This window comes from Temnothorax longispinosus, unplaced genomic scaffold (genome assembly GCF_030848805.1).
Source record: "Temnothorax longispinosus isolate EJ_2023e unplaced genomic scaffold, Tlon_JGU_v1 HiC_scaffold_70, whole genome shotgun sequence".
NCBI classification, from domain to species: domain Eukaryota; kingdom Metazoa; phylum Arthropoda; class Insecta; order Hymenoptera; family Formicidae; genus Temnothorax; species Temnothorax longispinosus.
In genome coordinates, this window is record NW_027270561.1 from 1 (window position 1) to 20,884 (window position 20,884).

At 36.3% G+C, this 20,884-nt stretch overlaps 2 protein-coding genes across 14 annotated transcripts; both read left to right on the forward strand.

The window, feature by feature from the left end:
- The first annotated feature begins 951 nt into the window (after positions 1-951).
- LOC139824944 (GTPase-activating protein and VPS9 domain-containing protein 1-like) lies at positions 952-11,598 on the forward strand. 13 transcript variants are annotated; one of them, XR_011735378.1, is made up of 10 exons: positions 952-966; positions 2,877-3,096; positions 3,175-3,357; positions 3,446-3,648; positions 3,737-6,122; positions 6,221-6,344; positions 6,454-6,668; positions 6,815-7,013; positions 7,087-7,268; positions 7,347-7,456. XR_011735378.1 is itself a non-coding variant. In XM_071797491.1 (4 exons), exons 3-4 carry the CDS (start codon positions 10,031-10,033, stop codon positions 10,468-10,470), a joined length of 372 nt encoding a protein of 123 aa, XP_071653592.1. In that variant the 5' UTR covers positions 8,779-9,585; positions 9,686-9,897; positions 9,978-10,030; the 3' UTR covers positions 10,471-10,944. The 13 variants fall into 13 exon arrangements, 1 of the variants encoding a protein (XP_071653592.1); XR_011735377.1 differs by lacking the exon at positions 952-966 and adding an exon at positions 1,002-1,016; XR_011735374.1 differs by lacking the exon at positions 952-966 and adding an exon at positions 1,799-1,813 and having other exon boundaries at positions 2,050-3,096.
- Positions 11,599-12,157: 559 nt separating this feature from the next.
- Positions 12,158-15,683, forward strand: LOC139824946 (DDB1- and CUL4-associated factor 11). The gene is made up of 10 exons (XM_071797495.1): positions 12,158-12,172; positions 12,353-12,607; positions 12,822-13,062; positions 13,183-13,329; positions 13,419-13,594; positions 13,670-13,762; positions 13,938-14,184; positions 14,354-14,506; positions 14,602-14,708; positions 15,089-15,683. Exons 1-10 carry the CDS (start codon positions 12,158-12,160, stop codon positions 15,221-15,223), a joined length of 1,569 nt encoding a protein of 522 aa, XP_071653596.1. The 3' UTR covers positions 15,224-15,683.
- Positions 15,684-20,884: the final 5,201 nt, after the last annotated feature.

The following is a 20,884-nucleotide window of genomic DNA, read 5'->3' on the forward strand; positions in this document are numbered from 1 at the left end:
TACAAAAAGGCGTGATATCCGTACAAAATTACCTTTTAAAAAAAAAAGGTAAAAAAAGGCGCCAAGTACACGCATAGTAGTGTATAGGTATTATGTTGTTGCCCTGTTATGTTGTTACCTCGAAAAAAAACAAAGTGGTAGTATTATACCTCCAAATAGCTTTACCCTGTACATACTGTTTATAAAATGCATAATACTACAAAAAGGCGTGATATCCGTACTATATGTTGTTATGTCGAAAAAAAAAGAAAGTGGTAGTATTATACCTCGAAAAAATTTAAGTAACAAGTGGTAGACGTAATCTTTATATCTCGAAAAATCTCGAAAAAATCTAAGCAGTAGTATCTTTATTTCCGAAAAATTATAACCCAAGTGATCTATCAAGACACATCACAAAATTATGTTACCTTATCAAAAAGAAGAGTCGCGCTTCAAGTGATCTATTACAATTACAAAAAAGAAATGATATCTCTTTAAATTACAGCGCCAATTACAGAGAGAACATATATATTGCCTCAAAAAATAATTGTTGCACTACTTTGAAAAATCTTTAAATTGTGTTTAAATTTAACAAGGGAATACAAGATATTTAAATACAAAGTTTACATGTGTATTTTTTAGTGGTCACAAAAAATTACAGAGGTAACAGTACAAAATAAAAATATTTTATTAAAATACATAAATTTTTCTTGTAAAAAAACTTGGCGCTGCTAGACCTTGAAATTTTAACCTTCCGATTTCTACCAACGCTTATTCACTCACGACATGTCAGAGCGACAGATACATTTTAACACTGCGACTTACTGGTCTGTAATGATCCGTAAGCAAGAATTCGTGATTGTAATTTTAATACTAATACATTGCGTTTTTTAACATATTGCGACTCCGATTCACGGTTTAGAAAAGACAATCGAATCTCTCCTTTCTACCTGGTCTGGTCTTCCAACCTGGGAGTAAACGTCGAAGGTGCGATCGATTCGGAGCATTTGCATATCCTGACAGACTACCGAACATTCGTATGAATTTTATTTTATTGATTTGACTGCGCTTTTCTACTGATTGACTCATTTTATCGCGATTGACTGTAATTTATCGTTTGAAATTTTCATGTATTATTTTCATTTTTACGCTGAAAATGACACAAAAAAAGTGTTGAAACGTCCGAATTTGTATTAACTAATATATTTTATTATTGACTTATTTTGATTGCGCACACGGAGAAAAAGTTACGGTTGCTACAACAGAATAATGCTGTTAATTTTCGCCCATCCATACAAAAGGGTTATGGAAACCATAGTACTCTGGAAGTGACCTATGGTTTCCATATGGTTTCCATATGGTTGCCCTAACCTTAGTGAGGGTAGCTACTATATGGATGTTGCAACCATAATATATGGATGTTACAACCATAATGAACAAATATTCACCCGACAAAAAAAATTATTTATTTCGAAATTTTATTACTATTTTTTAACTAAATTTGTTTCTTAAGATGCAGTCTATGATTATAAATATTTTCTCGTATTTAAAAACACATATAAAAACACACTTACCTTGGCGGGATTCGAACTCGGGACCTCTGGATCGTGAGCCAACTGCCTTACGTGGTAGACCACTTCTTAATTTAATGTTAGTGTTATATTTAGTCTACATATGTCAACCAGCGCAAATATATAATTTTTCAAAAATCATCTTAAGAAACAAATTCAGTTTAAAAAGAGTAATAAAATTTTGAATTGGATATATGATATAATATTTCTTATAATGTCGGGTGAATGTCAGAAACCAGTGTCGACTCATTACGAAATTTTGTGTTCGTAAATATATTTATGAAAAAAGTATATTTATAAAGGCCTATCTACATAAGACGCAGAACGCGAGTCGCAAGACACACGCACAGTCTACATGCCATGTCAATCTAACCTCTATACACAAAGAGGTTAGGTTGACATGTAGACTGTGTGTGTGCTTGCGACTCGCGTTCTGCGTCTTATGTAGATAGGCCTTAAAGTTAAAACATCCTTATCAAATCCACTTTATTCTATGCAGAAATTCTTTTGCGCGCGCAATGGAACTAAACTCTCAATCATGCAGTGATTCAGTGCTGTACCGTGCAGCTATATCTTATGGATCTCTCAACCATAATAATTGTGCTGCAGACCACATAAGAGGGATAGCAATAATCCTTTGGTTGAGGCAACCATATACGAGGGTATTATAACCGAATGTTACGTATCGTAAGAACTACGGTTATGACAACTGTATAAATGGGCATATCTTAACAGCTACATTGAATGTAATATCAATTTAACTTGAATTTACATCCATTTCTCTTTTAATCATAGAGAACATTGTTGTAACAACCGTAACAATTTTCTCCGTGCATTAATTACCGCGCGTGGCTCTGATTGCCTCTCTCACTTCCTTTTATTTGATTTATTCAGGAGAGCCTATATTTCGTTTATTCAATTTTTAATTTATATTTGTGTATGCATATAATTTTTCCATGCTTAATATTTAAATTATGTACAGATCCATTTGTGAGAAATTCAATGTAGGGAAAGCCACTGCGTTAAATGCTGGAAATTGGAATATCGTTACAATTTTTCCGTTTATAATTCGATTCGACGACATGTTTGTTGATATGCAATTCGCTAACAATGCGTTCCGAAATGAACGTAAGCGCTTATGCTAAGACTCCATAGACGCGGAAACGCCGTGCGGTAGAGTGCATTGACCAATCAGAAGGCTGCCGCAAGTCGCCTGCGGCAAAATCAAAATTTGTGATTGGTCAACGCACTCTGCCGAATGGCGTTTCCGCGTCTATGGAGTCTTAGCATAACGCTTGATCACGCTCACACTGCCCTACCTTGCAGAAATAAGAGTTTGTCAGCAGAAGTTATGACGTCAACGATGACGTCATTAGTCGATCCGTAAGCGCTTACAACGCCAAAGCGAACGACGTGAGTAAGCTCATAAGCGCTTACAGCGCGTGAGCGTCCAAACCGAACGCACCCCTTGTGATGTAAAGAAGAGGTTAAAGCAGGTTAATGTTTACAAACTAAGGGTCCGTCGCGTTACAGCAATCGAGTCTCCGTAAGTGATACATTATTATTAATACTGAATACGAAAAAATTTGCCCTCTTCGATTTTATATACATGAAATAAATTCAGTTTTCAGTGTTTCCTGCATATTATAAAATGCCTGGCAGGTGCAGTGCTCCAAGATGCACAAATTCCAATAAAAAAGGATTTTGTTTAACACCATTTGCTCAAGATCCTAAATTAAGACAACAGTGGATCGATGCTGCTGGAATTCTGGATTGGAACCCTCCAAAATCAGCTGTATTATATGAAGTTAGTACTGATGTGTACATATGTATGTACAAATGTATTTTGGTGTAACAGATATTTTTCTCTAATGTACTTGTATCTCTCATTTTAGGTTCATTTTCGTCCATCAGCGTTATACTGCGTGGGCAACAAGAAATTTATTAAAAAGAATATCATACCAAGTTTCTTTTGCAAGTGTGATGGATCTATAAAGAGGAAACCTCTTGCAGAAATTCAGTCGAAAGAACTGCAATGCAATGAATTAGTTGAATCTCTTCCTCATAAAAAAAGTATTTTCAAGGAATAATTTCCCAGGTAAGTTTGAGCAAGAAAATAAAAGTTTTAAGGAAGGCCAGTATGTCAATGAATTTAAAGAACATAATTATTTTTCTATTTGCAAAAGTACTGAATGTACTACGTTTCAATCTCATAAGAAAAGACGAACTGAGAGATATGTTCATATCTCAGATTGTATCATAAAGAAGAAACCCATTACTGTAGATACATTGAAGAAGGCATTATCTGAAAAAGAAAATTCTAGATCAGATTCTGATGCAGTCGAAGACATAAATACATCACCAGAAATTATTCGAAATGAAATATTGTCGACGGAGAGTTCGCCTAGTCTAGAGGATTCTACGAAAAAGGCATTATCTGAAAAAGAAAATTCTAGATCAGATTCTGATGCAGTCGAAGACATAAATACATCACCAGAAACGATGTCAATGCGTCTAAAACAACTGTCAGTTCCTTTAAGTATTACAGAAGATTCAGAGAAAATATCATCAGTTTTTGCAAGTAAGACAATGGGAGCAGGATTATTAGCTGACAGGTTTAAACAAAAAAAAAAAATATGCACGAAGATATTAAAATGAAAAGCAAGTTTATTCTTATATAGATTTAAACAAAAGTATTATACTGGTATTACAGTTGTCTTGTGATATGGTTTAGCTTATTCTAATGTAATATTTAAACGAAAGTATTATTTTGGGTATTATAGTTTTGTGATATAATTTTTTATCATATATGATATTATTTTATGTGATATTATTTTATCATATATGATGTTAAAATTAATATTTAAAATAACAAATGATCTCATTAATATTTTTATTTGCTAGCAATATCTTTTATTTATTCTAAGTAGTTATTATATTAAAGGCCACATATTATATGTAATTCATTATTTCAGGATTTTTCTTTTTTTTTTATAGATGTGGCTATGGCTGCGGTCCACTTGACGCTACAAATGCTTTGGAGCGTTCTTCTTCTGCTTCTTTCTTCATTGAAAGAAAAGAGAAGAGGAATGCTTCGAAGCATTTGTAGCGTCAAGTGGAACGCAGCCTATATATGTGTTGTCGTTCTAATATATATCTTTATAATACATGTTATGTATTATAAATATAATACCAATAGTATTGGTCAATACTGCTAACTTTAACCGTCGGTTAAGCTAACCGTGGTTGGTGAAATTGGCCCTCACGGAGACTCGATTGCTGTAACGCGACGGACCCTTAAGCCTTGTGTACACGATACTAGAAATCTGTCCGAGTTTCAGTTTAAGCCAATCAACTTGCAGTTCTTACAGGAAAGCAACAGTTTCATTGGCTTAAACCGAAACTCGGACCGATTTCTAGTATCGTGTACACAAGGCTTTATGGCTCGTCTACAATAGCCGTAAGGGCTCAGTCACAATGAGAGGAATAAGGAATAAGATAAAGGAATAAGGAATAAGGGAATGTCGCATCTCACTTCAGTACACGTACATTAAAGTGAGATGCAATATGCCTTATTCCTAATTCCTTTATCTTATTCCTTATTCCTCTCATTGTGACTGAGCCTTAAAAGTATGCAGTAAGACGTGAGCAGTAAGCTATTGACCAACCACAGTCGATTATTCTTGAATTGTAAAAATCCCATTAGTCAACAGCTTACTGCTTACGTCTTACTGCGTACCGTTGCGGCTATTGTAGACAAACCATTAGTTTGTAAACATTAACCTGCTTTAAGGCCATTGCACGTAACAAAGTTTTAGTCATAATCCCGACGCCGTAAGAAAATAGACCAATCACACTTGATTCTTCAAGCGCAAGGAGAATAATCGACTGTGATTGGTCTATTTTCTTACAGCCTTACGATTATGACTAAAACTTTGTTACGTGCAATGGCCTTTAACCTCTTCTTTACATCACAAGGAGCTTTAACGCCCGCGACCAATCAGAGAAAAGGGAGTCACGTGACGAGTTCGCCACTCTCTGGTGCTATTCCGAACGCAGCCTTAAGCCCCTTGCACAATGCCAGGCAACAGGCAATAGGAACAGGGAATAGAAATCAGAAATCATGTATAAATGCAGAATAAACAGTGACACAGGCAATAGACACAGAGTTTCCGTCACGTTGGAAATTCTGTGCCTATTGCCTATTGCCAACCAATCATAGCATTTGAATTTTTTAGGTTGTAATTAACGATTTTTTGGTTATTTCCTGTTCCTATTGCCTGTTGCCTGGCATTGTGCAAGGGGCTTAAGGGTGCATCCCGATAGAGAAGAAATAGCGGAACGGAACAGTAACGGAAAAGAGATATGGTGGGGGGTTAACCAATCAGAGTAGTTCCGTTTTAATTCCGTTCCGTTATTTAGTGAGTGGGTTCCCCACGGAGCTGTTACGAAACGGAAAAGAAACGGAAAAATTTCTAACCTATTCTGTCGAAAGTTCGCAAATAAGTGCAGTGGATCGATCGGTTTGCAACATTTTTATTTTTGCAAATAAAGAGCAATATGTCGTCATCGGTAGGTATTACATGTGAAAATAAAATATATATGTTAAAATCCTATGTTAATATGTTAATGCTAATTAACCGAATGTGATATATTTTATTAATTTCCAGAAATTCAAATGTGGATATTGCCGCTGGATTGTTTGGTTCGATGAAGACGGAAAACTTTCACATCCTTGCTTAGCAAATCATACGAATTTAATAATGGATAAAGATCGAAATCTCTTTATAAATGGTACGTATATTTGTGTACAAGAGAGGCAATATATATTCAATATAACTAATGGTTAGAATATGTAAATGATATATAAATTTGTTGTAAAACTAAATCTGTTATTATTTAGATTCTTTAGAAACACACGTCGAGAGTGAGAATAACAGCACTGCCTGCGAAAAAGAAAATATTGCTCAAAACCGTCAAGAACACACTGACGACCACGATACAGAAAAGTTAGATGAAGATTTAATAAGTGCCGTAAAAGAGAGAGCACCGTTATATGATTTTCGCATACCTGTGAAAGAACGAGGAAGGAAACAAAAGGACTGCCTATGGCAAGAAGTCAGCAAATGTTTGAAAAGTTTAAAAGCATTGATATTTATTTACATATTTACTTATTTTCAAGGTTTTCTACACACACACACACACACTCACACACACGATACATATATACATATATATATTTCTTAATTATACGTGTGTCACAGGTTTATATACGCTACTGAAGCAGAAAAACGATGGACCTATCTTAAAGATTGTTATAGAAAGGCAAGAAATATGTATAAAAAAAAGCAAAACATTGTGCAAAAAAGTGGTGCAGCTGCTTTACCAAAAAACTACGAAATAAAACCATCCTCGTCATTATGATGTAATGTCTTTCTTAAATGATACATTGGAATATCGACAGTAAGTTCAAGAATAGCGATAGTTTAGCTGATAATTATTATATATTGTAGTAACGTCCTAATGTTTATTCTAGAACCGTAACTTCTTTACAAAAATCAATGCATGACGAGCAACAAGCGTCCTGTTCAAAGAGCAACAGCATTCCTTCCACATCAACAAGTGACAACCTCAACGTAGATGATGATCTTATTCCCATCATCAATGACAATTCTACGTCACTGTCTCCAGTCTCTCCGGCGTCATCGAAATCAAAAAGTACAAATTTCAGCGTTTATTATGTGCAACTTTTATATTAGCCAATAAATGATTAATTTATATACTTCTTTGTTGCAGAGAGAAAAGTAAAAGTAAATGTATATTTAATAAGTATATGTATATGTAAAAATAAATAAATAATAAATAAATAAATAAATAAATAAATAAATAAAAATGTTGCAAACCGATCGATCCACTGCACTTATTTGCGAACTTTCGACAGAATAGGTTAGAAATTTTTCCGTTTCTTTTCCGTTCCGTAACAGCTCCGTGCCATGGGGAACCCACTCACTAAATAACGGAACGGAATTGAAACGGAACTACTCTGATTGGTTAACCCCCCACCATATCTCTTTTCCGTTACTGTTCCGTTCCGCTATTTCTTCTTCATCGGAATGCACCCTTAAGGTGAAATTTCATTGGCAGTGAAAAGCAGCAGCAGATTGTACTGATTGGCTATAAAATAGAGAAGTTCTCGAGTTCCTAGAACTTCTCTATTTTGTAGCCAATCAGTACGATCTGCTGCTACTTTTTACTGCCCATGAAATTTCACCTTTATGGCTTCTGCACACAGAACGCGGAAACGCTTGCCGCGCGGCAAGAAGCGACGCGGTAGCCAATCAACGTGTTGCTTTTCCGTAAAAACCAATAGTTTATTGGCTACCGCGTTGCTTCTTGCCGCGCGGCAAGCGTTTTCGCGTCCTGTGTGCAGAAGCCATTAGTTAACTAAAATGCTATAGTGTACGTGACGTACACTATAGCATTTTAGAATGGCTTCTGCCCACAGGACGCGGAAACGCTTGCCGCGCGGCAAGAAGCGACGCGGTAGTCAATAAACTTTTGGTTCTTACGGAAAAGCGACACGGTGATTGGCTACCGCGTCGCTTCTTGCCGCGCGGCAAGCGTTTCCGCGTCCTGTGGGCAGAAGCCATAAGGCTGCGTTCGGAATAGCACCTCTCCCTACGAGGCTCTCTATTAAGGCTCAGTCACAATGAGAGGAATAAAGGAATTAGGAATAAGGATTCGTATGTATTTGACCGGAAATTAATGTCCGGGAAAGAATCTACCATATGAAATCGTTTGTATTTCGTATGAAGACTTTTGAAGTGCAATTGAAAAGGTTTGTGAGTCATTCGTTTAATTGTAATTAATTAATTATTTTTACACCATGCATTTAGCCGAAATAGATAAATTAATAAAAGTTTTTATACGGAATTGTTTGTATTTTGTATGAAGAGTTATGAAGTGTGATTAAAAAGGTTTGTGAGTCACCCAGATAATTTTAATTAAATATTTATAAACTCGGTAATTAGCCGAAATATAGATTTTTAGTTATTCATGTTAAAAGAAAAAGACGCTAGTGTTCCCGAAGGTCCGTCTGCAATCAGAATTAATATGAACGTTTTAAAAATTATTTTATACTGAAATAAATAAATATACAGGCTAATAAGCCTGTAGCTATAAGCGATAGTTACTAATTAAGTTTGTCACTCATATTTCCATCTTGCAGAGGACCTCCGTAACGAGATCAAAGATGTACACCAGCTGTGCAGGGTGAAGAGGTTATCTCAAACGCCCTTAATTGGGCCACAGCCCAATTAAGAGCGACTCAAATGTCATTACCGCTAAGTACTTCTTGCCATTTGAGTCAGCATGTCAGAGCTAGTCACTATATACAGATTGTGGTGACACAGCACTGGACTGCCTGCAGAAGTTAATCGCATATAGTCATCTCACTAGCAATGTGTCTGATTCAACGAAGCCTAACAAGCTGCTGATTGTGCGCATTGTCGAGACAATTTGCGGTTGCTTCACCGGTCCATGGCACAGACCGATGAGAGTGTGCAGCTGCAGATTATTAAAGCTCTGCTGACTGTAATGACAAGCCAGCATGTGGAGGTATACGAGGGTACGGTACTGTTAACAATTCGTACTGTTTACAACATTTACTTGTTGTCGCGCAACCTGGTGAATCAAACAACAGCCTGTGCGACTCTCACGCAGATGATCAACGTGATCTTCGCGCGAATGGAGACTCAGGCGGAGGAAGAGAACGTGAGGCTTGATGGGGAACATCAGCAGGAGGGTTCTGTCATAGCAAACGGCAAAACTGAAGCTGAGATAAGTCTTAGTTAGCTAAGTTTAACTAGCTCATTTTCATGAAACTTTACGTTGCGTGCGTCTATTTAATGACGATGGATGTAGAAAGCTCTTCAAATCACTTTGAGAGGATTATCAAAAGCGATCTCCTTATATCGCGCGCATATTTAATCAGATGTCGTCAGGGATTGCTGTCGACATTAGCTCACTTAGATAGGTACTGTTTATATATAAATATCATCTTTGTATGTAATGTATAAGTAAATGTAAGATGTTTAAATGTAAGATGTTAACCGTTTAATAATAATATTTTTCAGATTATGCGTGCGAGTTAAGTGCGATCGGGATGCTATCAATAATCATCTTGTATCCGTTTGTGTGAGGGTATTTTTGGAAAAAAAGAAGGCTTTCCTCCTGCGTTTCTGCGAAGAGTTTAAAAAGCTTACGCTAGCTGACGAGAAACAGGATCTTGTGGATAATTTTCTAGGGAAGGTCCATGTGGAAATGGACAACGATCCGATTTGGCAATGTACATGAATATAATTATTTATCTCGCAATTGATTTTAGCGGAGTGCTCAGAGACGTCTGAACTTACTTCTTACTTTCAGCGGCAAGCGCCAACTAGTTAGATTTGGCGAGAGTCGTGGTGGAAAGAACCGTCATGGCACGGATATACCACAATGCGCTCTATCTAAATGAAGATGGAGATGTATATAGGGACCAGCTTTTTCACGGTCACATCAATAAGTTGGCAAAGGTCGTAACTCCAAATCACAGGGACCTACGCATTTCAAAAGTTTATCATTACGAATGCCCCTGGTCATGGGCCCAGGCTGAATTGGCTGTGATATCGGCGTATAAGACTCCTAGGGATAAGTTGCAGTGTGTATTTCATTGCGCGACTACCATCATGAATCTCTTCTCCATGGCGTTGGAAAGAGGCATACCTACTGCCGACGATCTGACTCCCGTGCTGGTCTATGTCATAATCAAGGTATGCGATTGAAAAGAGAATTGTGATTTTAGCAAAAAGAGTGATTGTTAACGTGTGCTTAATTTCAGACTAATCCGCCGTCGTTGTATCGACTGTTCAATATGTAGACAGCTTTTACGGGAATCGATTGGAGGGAGAGGAACAATATTGGTGGACGCAGTTCTGCGCCGCGATCGAGTTAAGACAATGGATTAACAGTTTCTCAAGAGTATCACGATAAATAAGATTAGATTCGATGCTGGTGATAATGTAGAAATGTATCATAATCATAATTTGACGATTTCATAAAGAAGAAGACCAATTATCTTGTGTAAAGCTAGCTGAACAGTTTTATGCTGCCAGTATCAATTAAAATTCTTAAATAGCCTCTTAAATAGTCTAACTGTTAGTTCTTTCGCACGTTATTATGTAACATTAGCAAAGACTGAATCAAATTATACGTAAAGTGTGGCTTTATCTTTATTTGTAACTCTATTGTATAATTTTACAGGACATCGAAAAAAAAAGAAACGTTTAGATATTCTATAATTTATGTACAATACAGAACTTATAGAGAATTGATAACCATTTAGCAGGATAAACTGTGTTGGCGTACTCTTTCTACATGCGCACCTTCCTCAAGAGCCGAGACTCGAACCAGATCCGTGAAAAATATCGCCAATTTCGTAGAGCTTTTGTACAGTTTTACTCTACGAATATCGCGAGAGAAAGAAAGACTTTGGAGATTTTTATCTAAATCGATCGACATAAAGAGAGAGCATAGTAAAGAAGCTATTAGCTTTCGAGAATTTGAACGCATAATATACTTTGTTATAATACTATGAGCGAATTAGTTTACGTCACTCTGTCAAGTTTTAATATCGATATCGGTAGTTTAATAATAATACATTTAAAAGCGCTCAATTTAAAAGTAGCGCAGGGCAATCCTAATAAACGACTGTAAAAAACATTCAAGGTGGAACGCAATGGACAATCCGGTTGCTCTGACGTGCTAACTTAAATGGCAAAAAGTACTTCTCAGGGGTAATGACATTTGAGTCTCTTTTAATTGGGTTGTGACAGGGCGTTTGAGATAACCTGCTCTTTACCCTGCACAGCTGGTACATCTTTACAAACTTAATTAGCAACTATCGCTTATAGCTACAGGCTTATTAGCCTGTATATTTATTTATTTCAGTATAAAATCATTTTTAAAACGTTCATATTAATTCTGATTGCAGACGGACCTTCGGGAACACTAGCGCCTTCTTCTTTTAACATGAATAACTAAAAATCTATATTTCGGCTAATTACCGAGTTTATAAATATTTAATTAAAATTATCTGGGTGACTCACAAACCTTTTTAATCACACTTCATAACTCTTCATACAAAATACAAACAATTCCGTATAAAAACTTTTATTAATTTATCTATTTCGGCTAAATGCATGGTGTAAAAATAATTAATTAATTACAATTAAACGAATGACTCACAAACCTTTTCAATTGCACTTCAAAAGTCTTCATACGAAATACAAACGATTTCATATGGTAGATTCTTTCCCGGACATTCATTTCCGGTCAAATACATACGAATGGAATAAGGCATGTTGCATCTTACTTTAATGTACATACATACGTGTACTGAAGTGAGATGCGACATTCCCTTATTCCTTTCCTTTATCTTATTCCTTATTTTTGTCATTGTGTCTGAGCCCTTACAGACGGCCGAATCAAGCAACGCGATTGGTCGAAACCTTACTGTTACGTTCTATGAAAAGTGTGTGTGCCCTGCTTTAACGGGATTATGTACAATGAACTATGAACACGTGAAGACCAGCTGCTTTTTCCGCTAAATATAACCAATAATAATCTTTTCTCTGTCTGGAGTGTCTACGACGGTCGTATATGTTAAGTTCTGTCTCTCGCTCTGGAACATTCTCGCGATCGTCTCGCCGTTGCCCCATATTTTCCGGCTCTTGAGGTCGTATTCTTCAGGTTCCGGGTAGTCGTTGACGGGAACGAAGAAACGCTTGTTCCGAGGAAAAACGCACTTGCACTCGGGACATTGTACTTTGTATACGCTGCGCTTATCATCTCCACGCGTAATCTCCCGTACAGAGCTATACGACCGTGCCAAACATCTTCGGAACCGTTTTTTTTGTTCTAGCGATCGCATTATAGAGAATACATCTGATGAATCGGAGGATGAATTGGCGCGAATTCGCGCGCGAGCCAAGTTTCCAGATACAACCAGATTAGAGGTGAGTTCAGCCGTGCACCCGATAATCTAGTTCTCCGGTTGAACGCGCGGTCCAGTAGTACATTTGGAACGGCTCAGGCAAGAACGCGATTATTTTTTGTTATTTTATATATTTTCATTTGTTACTATTTTCGCTCTCCTTCATCTCCTTGCGCCTTGAATCTCTTGAAGAATTCTCTGGATACCGTGTAATATTGCGTTATATTGCTTTTCAGAAAAACGACATAACTGTCGTCACCAAATATACCTCTGGAATCGTTGATCAGAAAAATACGTCCATCACACCTGTAATACAGAGGAGAGCCGTCAAGCCACATGGTTTTAGTGTTAATGAAAAATGTAGGATAAGTAATAGTCTTTTGCCGAATAAGCAGCGCTTTATACAGGAATATGGTTCGAAGGTATTCTGTGGTTCATACTCCAAGGATGGAGAGTTCTTCGTCACTGCCACACAAGGTAGATTTACATCTATTTTCTCGTGTGCTGTGGATTAGTACAACCTTGTACAAACTTATCACATAGTATGGTTATATGATAGCTTGACTGCTCATATCAAATACTCCTGAATTTTTGCAGATAAGTGGTTGTACATATATCGGACACGCAATGGTAATTTTACCTTGTACAGTCGGATGCAAGCACATGATGTTGGCTGGAGTGTGCTGGACATAGCGTTTAGTCCAAACGGTGAACATTTTGCATATTCGAGTTGGGCGGACTGTTGTAAGTGGCATTGTTATTAGGCATTGTGCTTTTGCAATCATGTAATGGTAGATCTTGTACAGTATGCATTCTCTCGATATTTTTTACAGTATATCAGTGCAATGTATCTGGAGATTCACTGGACACTCTACCATTGTCCCCAGGGGTAAGGCGATTTTGTGTTTTTTCCGTAGCCTTTTCAAGTGATGGCACGGAAATCCTTGGTGGCGCCAATGATCAGTGCCTTTATGTATATGATCTTGAGTGCCAGCAGCGAATCTTACGGGTTTGTAGAATTATTATTCAGCGAAGAAAGCACTCTTGCCGTTCCTTACATTGATATCTGTAATAATTTTTATAGTTTGAGGGTCATGAAGAAGATGTAAACAGTGTTACTTTCGCGGACGATAGCTCGCAGATCTTTTATAGCGCCAGCGACGACGGATTATGCAAGGTATAATGCCGCCATCCGTGAGACTGCTCTATTCAACGCTATAAGTCAAGTGTCGGTGTATCGTGAAAGAAGTCGATGCGCACTATGATACTCGACTATGAACCGACGTGCACGCGACTATCCGGGAAGTCCTCGCTCTGTGTATTACATCTTCAATGTCTTCCTGTCGGTTTAGGTATGGGATAGGAGAATGGTAAACGAATCTAATCCGCGTGCGGTTGGAGTGTTGGCCGGTCATAGAGATGGGATCACATACATTGACTCACGCGGCGACTCACGGTATTTTATAACCAATTCTAAAGACCAATCCATCAAGTTGTGGGATACGCGCGTGTTCTCCTCTTGTAGAGCCCAGCAAAATGCTCGCCAGCTTATCGAGCGTCAGGATTGGGACTATCGATGGCAGCCTGTACCTCAACGATGTAAATATTTATTTACAAGCAAAAAAAAAAGGAAACAGAAGAATAATTCTTAAAACAACCATTGTTTTTACCTCTAAATTATTCAGATACATCTGAAACGTCTAAGGTGACAATTGATCTCTATTGTCACACACTATTACCAAATACATACGATATTTTCCTGTTTCAGTATGGGAACGGGGCTTCTTAGAAGGTGATACTAGTGTGATGACGTATTATGGTCATTCAGTCCGTAAGACTTTAATACGTTGTCGCTTTTCGCCACCGGACAACACTGGTCAGAGATACATTTGCACGGGGGATTCGACAGGTCGGTTTATCAGTAAGTTCCGAGTGTTACTCTCCGCTTCTCTCAGTACACGAAACTGCCGTAAATGAACAGGCTGATTATGTTTTCCCTTTTTTTCTTATTCGTAGTATATGATCTTTTGACGGGAAAGTTAGTACGCAAGATAAGAGGTCACACGGGATGCGTGCGCGATGTTAGCTGGCACCCTTTGGATTACAATCTCATTACCTCGTCTGTGAGTAAAATCATTTAACCGCAAGAACGTATCTCATACTTTTTGAACGAAAGAGAAATCGCAATTGGAGAGTTGTTTGTGTTTTTGCTCGAAATTCGTGTTCATGAGAAGAGAAAAGACTACTTTATGCAATTTTACAGAAAAGAAAATTGAAAAATCGTGGAAAGTGTTCCTCTGTCAATAAAATTGTCCTATAGTGTTTTTATTGTTTTATAATGATACGTAGAACTTATGATGCTTACGTAAAACTTGCATCTCATATGTGTATATTATGGCAATTCAAAGTTTCGGTATCTTTCAATCCATGATTTAAGTGAGATTACATGCGTCGTTACGATAAGATAGGTACGCTTAAATATAAAATTGTTTTGTGCTTGTAGTGGGATGGTAAAATAGCCAAATGGGAATATTGTGCAACCCATGATGCGACGAACGAAGATGAGCAGCGACCTCCGCTACGACGGAGTAAGAGAATAGCTGCACAAAGAAGAGCAAGGGCGCTCAATGTAATATGAGGTTTTCCATTTTCCATCTTTTTCCTTTTCTTTTCTTTTGAAGCAAATCTTCTGTTCGCGATATTGCTTAGAAAAAGAGAGAATGGGGAAAACTTCTATCAATCTTTCCCAGATGTACATTTTTGATGCGATTCTTCGTCAGGAATGTAAATAGACATTGTACAAGACTGAATGACGAATGTGATTTTTATATCCGTCTCTGTCGTTGTGTTCGCATATTTTGCGAGATTCTCACGATCGATCGATTTTCTTCGAGCTGTTGGTATAGATTGAGTGAGAATCGCTGTTCGATCTGAAACGATCGACACAAACTTATGTGCACCACAAAATTTCTTCCCTTTCTTTTTACGTTATAATAAGTATTTTATATCGCGAAATGTTCTAATTGAACAATCGCCATCTAGTTTTTATGGAATCTTTGTTAAATCTGTCTCATATCTTATCTCAACAAACATCACATTTTGATAATTGCGATTAGTTCTTATTTTTTATAAGGAAACACGCAAATGTCATTCTCTTCTGAGTTTTATATATATATATATATATATATATATATATATATATATATATAATATGATATATATATATATATATAATATATATATATATATATATATATATATATATATATATATATTAATATATATATATATATATAAAATGAGAGTAAAGCCTATGATTGGCCAAGTTCTTTTATGCCAAACGCTGGTACGCCATATACTGCTTCATGGAACTTCATTTTTCAGGGACATAGGATATATATATATATATATATATCCCAGGATATATATATCCTATGTCCCTGAAAAATGAAGTTCCATGAAGCAGTATATGGCGTACCAGCGTTTGGCATAAAAGAACTTGGCCAATCATAGGCTTTACTCTCATTTTCATTACACCTGTGTAAATAAACTCCATGAGACAGCACCGATGAAACTTTCAGCGTGATTTTTTAACATATACATTTATAAGGAAAGCCCCCTATTATGAGATAGGCTTCTAATATGCGACAGCGAGGTTTCTGCTAAACTAATAGGCCCTATCTGTTGGTTCCACCATGAACTTATTGCCTTTGGGGTAAAACCTATTTAGTGAAAAATTCATTGTTTGATCGTGCGTGTAGTCGTTGCAGAGAAAGAAATTGTGAAATTGGATGTTGTCAAGTGTCATGGATATGAGTCTTTAAACTTTGTTTATTATATAATTAATAAATATTTGGCACGAAGTTCTGCATGTAATAGAGTAATAGAGTAAGGTCGTATTAATAGGAAAATACGGGATATGTTGAGTTGCTCAATTGTAGAGATTAGATTTGGTGATCGTGAAATCGCAAGGCGTGGTGCTCGTAACATGAGATACTCAGGGTACTCCTGGGTTGCTGGAGTATGAAAGTTATTGTATAGTAATAAAAGAAGAGAAAATACTATATTAACGTTAAGGGAAGGTTTATACGAATTTATAAGGCTGTACTGACCTTGATTTGAGAAGGAAGGGTGGAGGGGGAAGATTAGGTACAGTATTGAGTATAAGTAGGTTTACGCGATTGTTGCAAATATGCTTCTGCATCACATGTGTATTTGAGAAACATTAAATAAAGGTTTTTAATAGTAATACTGATGTATTTTGCACTTTATTAGCGATTTCCCGGGGTCTCTCATATTAGGAGCACACTTTTGCGATTTTGCCGAAAGCTCATTTTTCACATTTTTCTAATTTTCAGCAAAATTAATATTTAAATTAAATTTTACATTTCAGCATCTTAAAGCTTATTAAATTCCCTTCAAAATGACCTACTATATTTTTCAATTCTGCCCATAGACTTCCGGCAATCACACAAAATAGATATGGTATCTCATAATCGGGTCCTTTCCTCTACATGAAACAAACATTACATATGCGTGTACTACGATTGTGTGTATCATATTGTAGTAACGCATTGTGTAAACGCTGGGATGCTGCACAACCAGCGTAAAATCTGTACTGGCGTAACGAAAACGAACGTAAAGTCTGCGATTGGCCAAGTTCTTTTACGTCATACCCTTTTCTATGGGATTTTACATAATTAATATACATAACCAATATTCAATTCAAAGTTCATCAATTTGGGGGAAAGAAGAGGAATTTGCATGTTTTCTTAGATTGACATGTTCATCTCACTTAGATGCATTCGAATTATTTAATCAAATTGAAATTGAATTAAAACTTAAGTAATGACTTTCGGAATAATCTTTTTCGAAAATATATCCGTACAATATGCGAATTTGGATCGCCCCATTATCCGTTTCTAGCTGGGTAGGGAAATTACAGCTGTATGGTTGAACACTTGTTAGAAATTGCGTATGTATATGATTATCGAAGTCGGCATCTCGATCTTTATTTTATGCTATATAAAGGGAGATTTCTTTTTGACTGTAACTGTAATATACAATATTTTATATTTCATAAAGTAAAAAAGAAACCCGGTGCATTTATATTAAAATAAAAGTGACGCGTGAATCTTTCGTATATAATCAAAACTTTAAAATAAAATAATTTTGCGTTGTTCCTTAACGCAGAATAATGTCTTTACAATCGCAAAGTAACCTTGTTCTGTGATACGCAGTGATATCTTAAGTGATAAGTGATATCTTATCTTAAGATTCTGTAGACATACACGTAGAAAAATTGTACATATACATATAAGATTTTGTGTTCGTAGAAATTATTTTTTTGCTGCGCGAGAGTATTTTGACGTAGCGGCATCAAAGAAACATTATTTTAATTTGATTTAACATTTGAAATATAAACTCAAATGAATTGTTTCAATTAACAATTAGTTTAAAATTGTTTAAATTGCGCAGCGAGAGAAATACCGTTCTTTCCGCACAAAGAAGCTTGTAATTAATTAATTAATTTAATTAATCTTGTTAATTAATAAATAATTCTGTTAATCAGTTAATTAATTAATTAACAATAAACAAAGAAAGGTCAGGACGATCCATGATTTGTTAATCAATTAATAAGAAACGAAAGACGATCTGGGCGATCCATGATTTTAAATTTTAAATTAATTGCAATCTTTACCATAATTAATTGCCATTTGATGTAATTTTTTATCTAAAAAAATATAACGTTTAAAAATATAGGTAACATATTGTTGGTTTAATAAAATATCAATGATATTATATATCATACGGCTTGGCGTTTTAATTGTATTATCAGTCTTTAATCCTTTCAGGATAGAGATCTTTTACCATTCAAATTTTTCCTTTCGCGATTAAAAATATCGTAAAATTACTCAAGATATTTTTTTCAAGTTTTTCTCTCACCTTCCAAAAAAAAGCCTATTTTGAAAGAATAAAAGCATTACACTTTGTTCTCATTGTATTGTTTATTGTATACTGTTTTATATTATGCTTTTATATTAACTGCATATAATTACGTAACGCGCGCGCGCGAAATCTAACACGCGTAAGAGGAGGAAAATGAAAGCATGTAACGTATCCGAATTTTTACAGCGGGAACGGCAAGATCTTTGAGCTGGCGTGACCTTTCGGAAGCCGCGTAAAATAGACGATAATTGATTTAACTCGGAAAGACAAGAATTTGGAAGCCGTACAAATTCCGATGGATCATGACGTAACTTACGGCTCGAACTTTGCGCGAATGTTGTTGCGATTATTACGGGAGTGTTTTAAATATACGCGGTAAAACTATATACTATTACTTTTATATCTAGGATGAACTACTATTCTGATGCGTCTAATGTATGTACCTTGTTTGTCAAGAGGGAATCTTTGCAATGACCGAGAGCCCAGATAAATTTTATTTTTGAAAATCATGTAAAAATAAAATATCTTTATTAAAAAAATTTTTTTACATTATAAAAGTCAGATGCAGCAACGATCGATTCGCAGAACCAAAGAACAATATATATATATATATATATATATATATATATATATATATATATATATATATATATATTGTATAACGTCGAAATTTTTCTTGGCGGACTGGATCCGGCTCACGGGCCATAGGTTGGTGACTTTTAGTCCAAATAGATTGTGTGTCTTTATTTATATGTATAACGCAAATTATTTATACATTTTTAAATGCGTAAGGATTTTGTTGATCTTTCGTCTTAAGTACATTTTTTAAATTCTTGAGGAATTTCTCTCTATGCGCGATAGGCTAATTATCTTGGAACAAAAAATACTCGAGCCACAATTGTTTGTAATTGTCATGTATTTTTTCTCACGGATTTTACATGAAAATCGTTGACAATTATTTCGCGAAGACAAAGACAAGCCTCGGCACTTCCAGATTTAGCGGTGAAGATGCGCATGTCAAGTCCCATTGTCAATGAAGAACACGCGCGATGATATGTTTACCGGATGGTCCTTGAGCGCGATATTCGCGAGGGATAAGATCTTTCTGCAGAATGCGACTTATTCGGATCTAGACGCGCCGTTGTAAAAATTCTCGATGCTATAAATGGAGCTACCTTAATTTCTAGCGCAATGCCATATTTGCGATGACGGCATGTACGTATAAACGAGGTATATATATTTTCGCACGTTTTTTTTTCTCATTATTCATCGTAATTATGATGCTGAGATACAAGGACACGCTGTCTTGCGAAAGATAAAGAATTACAATGATAGGGATCTAAAAAAGATTTATTGGAAATTGAAACATCATCGATTTGGTATTATCTCGCGAATTATATCTATATATATAAAACAAAGTCGGGTTAGTTACACCACTTATAACTCAAGAACGGCTGGGCCGAATTTTTACCACAAGTATATGAAATAGGGGTAGAATTTTCCGGAATAGCAGAATAACTAATAAAATATCGGAAAAATTCACGTAAAAAAAAAATTAATTTAGAAAGATATCCAAATACATAGAAAAAATACATAGAGGGAGGGAGAGAGGGAGGGGGAGAGAGAGAAAAAGAGGGGGAGAGAGAGAGAGGGAGAGAAAGAGAGAAAGAGAGAGGGAGAGAGAGAGAGAGGGGGGAGAGGGAGAGAGGGAGGAGGAGAGAGAGAGAAAGAGAGGGGGAGAGAGAGAGAGGGAGAGAAGGGGGAGAGAGAGAGGGGGGGAGAGGGAGAAAGGGGGAGAGAGGGAAGAGGGAGAGAGGGGGGAGAGAGAAAGAGAGAGAAAGAAAGGGGGAGAGAGAGGGACTATTTGCGTGTCTTATCACTACATTCATTACTGTTAGGCGGTACGAAGTTCGCCGGGGCAGCTAGTTTCAAATAAATCTCTGGAGAAAACAATTTTTGCTGGAAAGAGATAGGACATATATTTGTAGTCCATATCTAAAAAAGTCCATCCATCCATCCATCCATCCCTCTCTAATCTCTCTCTAATCTCTCTCTAAATATATAAAAAAGAGATGTAAAGTCGATACTTGAATCTATCGAAGTTTATTGTTGTCGCTTTTCCGCGATGCCGATTGGTTCTCTCGCTGCGCTTACTTCATTTGTAGCTGTCATCGTATATTTTGACAGTTGTGTGTATCAAGGAGTTAATAGTGTAATAGTAATAGCATAATGTTAAAGCTAAATAGCGCGCGCGAAGCGCGCATCTGTGGTGTCCAGTATAAATAAATAAGACAAGAAAAAGATAAGACCCAATATTTTTGCTGTATAGTATGCTATATGGATACGCCAA

What these genes read in the sequence shown, in the direction of transcription:
- LOC139824944 (XM_071797491.1), top strand. Translation starts at nt 10,031, where the DNA reads ATGGCACGGATATACCACAATGCGCTCTATCTAAATGAAGATGGAGAT. An exon ending in TGGTCTATGTCATAATCAAG is followed by an intron (nt 10,364 to 10,431) that starts GTATGCGATTGA and finishes GCTTAATTTCAG; the next exon opens with ACTAATCCGCCGTCGTTGTA.
- LOC139824946 (XM_071797495.1), top strand. An exon ending in GCGACGACGGATTATGCAAG is followed by an intron (nt 13,763 to 13,937) that starts GTATAATGCCGC and finishes CTGTCGGTTTAG; the next exon opens with GTATGGGATAGGAGAATGGT. An exon ending in GCAGCCTGTACCTCAACGAT is followed by an intron (nt 14,185 to 14,353) that starts GTAAATATTTAT and finishes TTCCTGTTTCAG; the next exon opens with TATGGGAACGGGGCTTCTTA.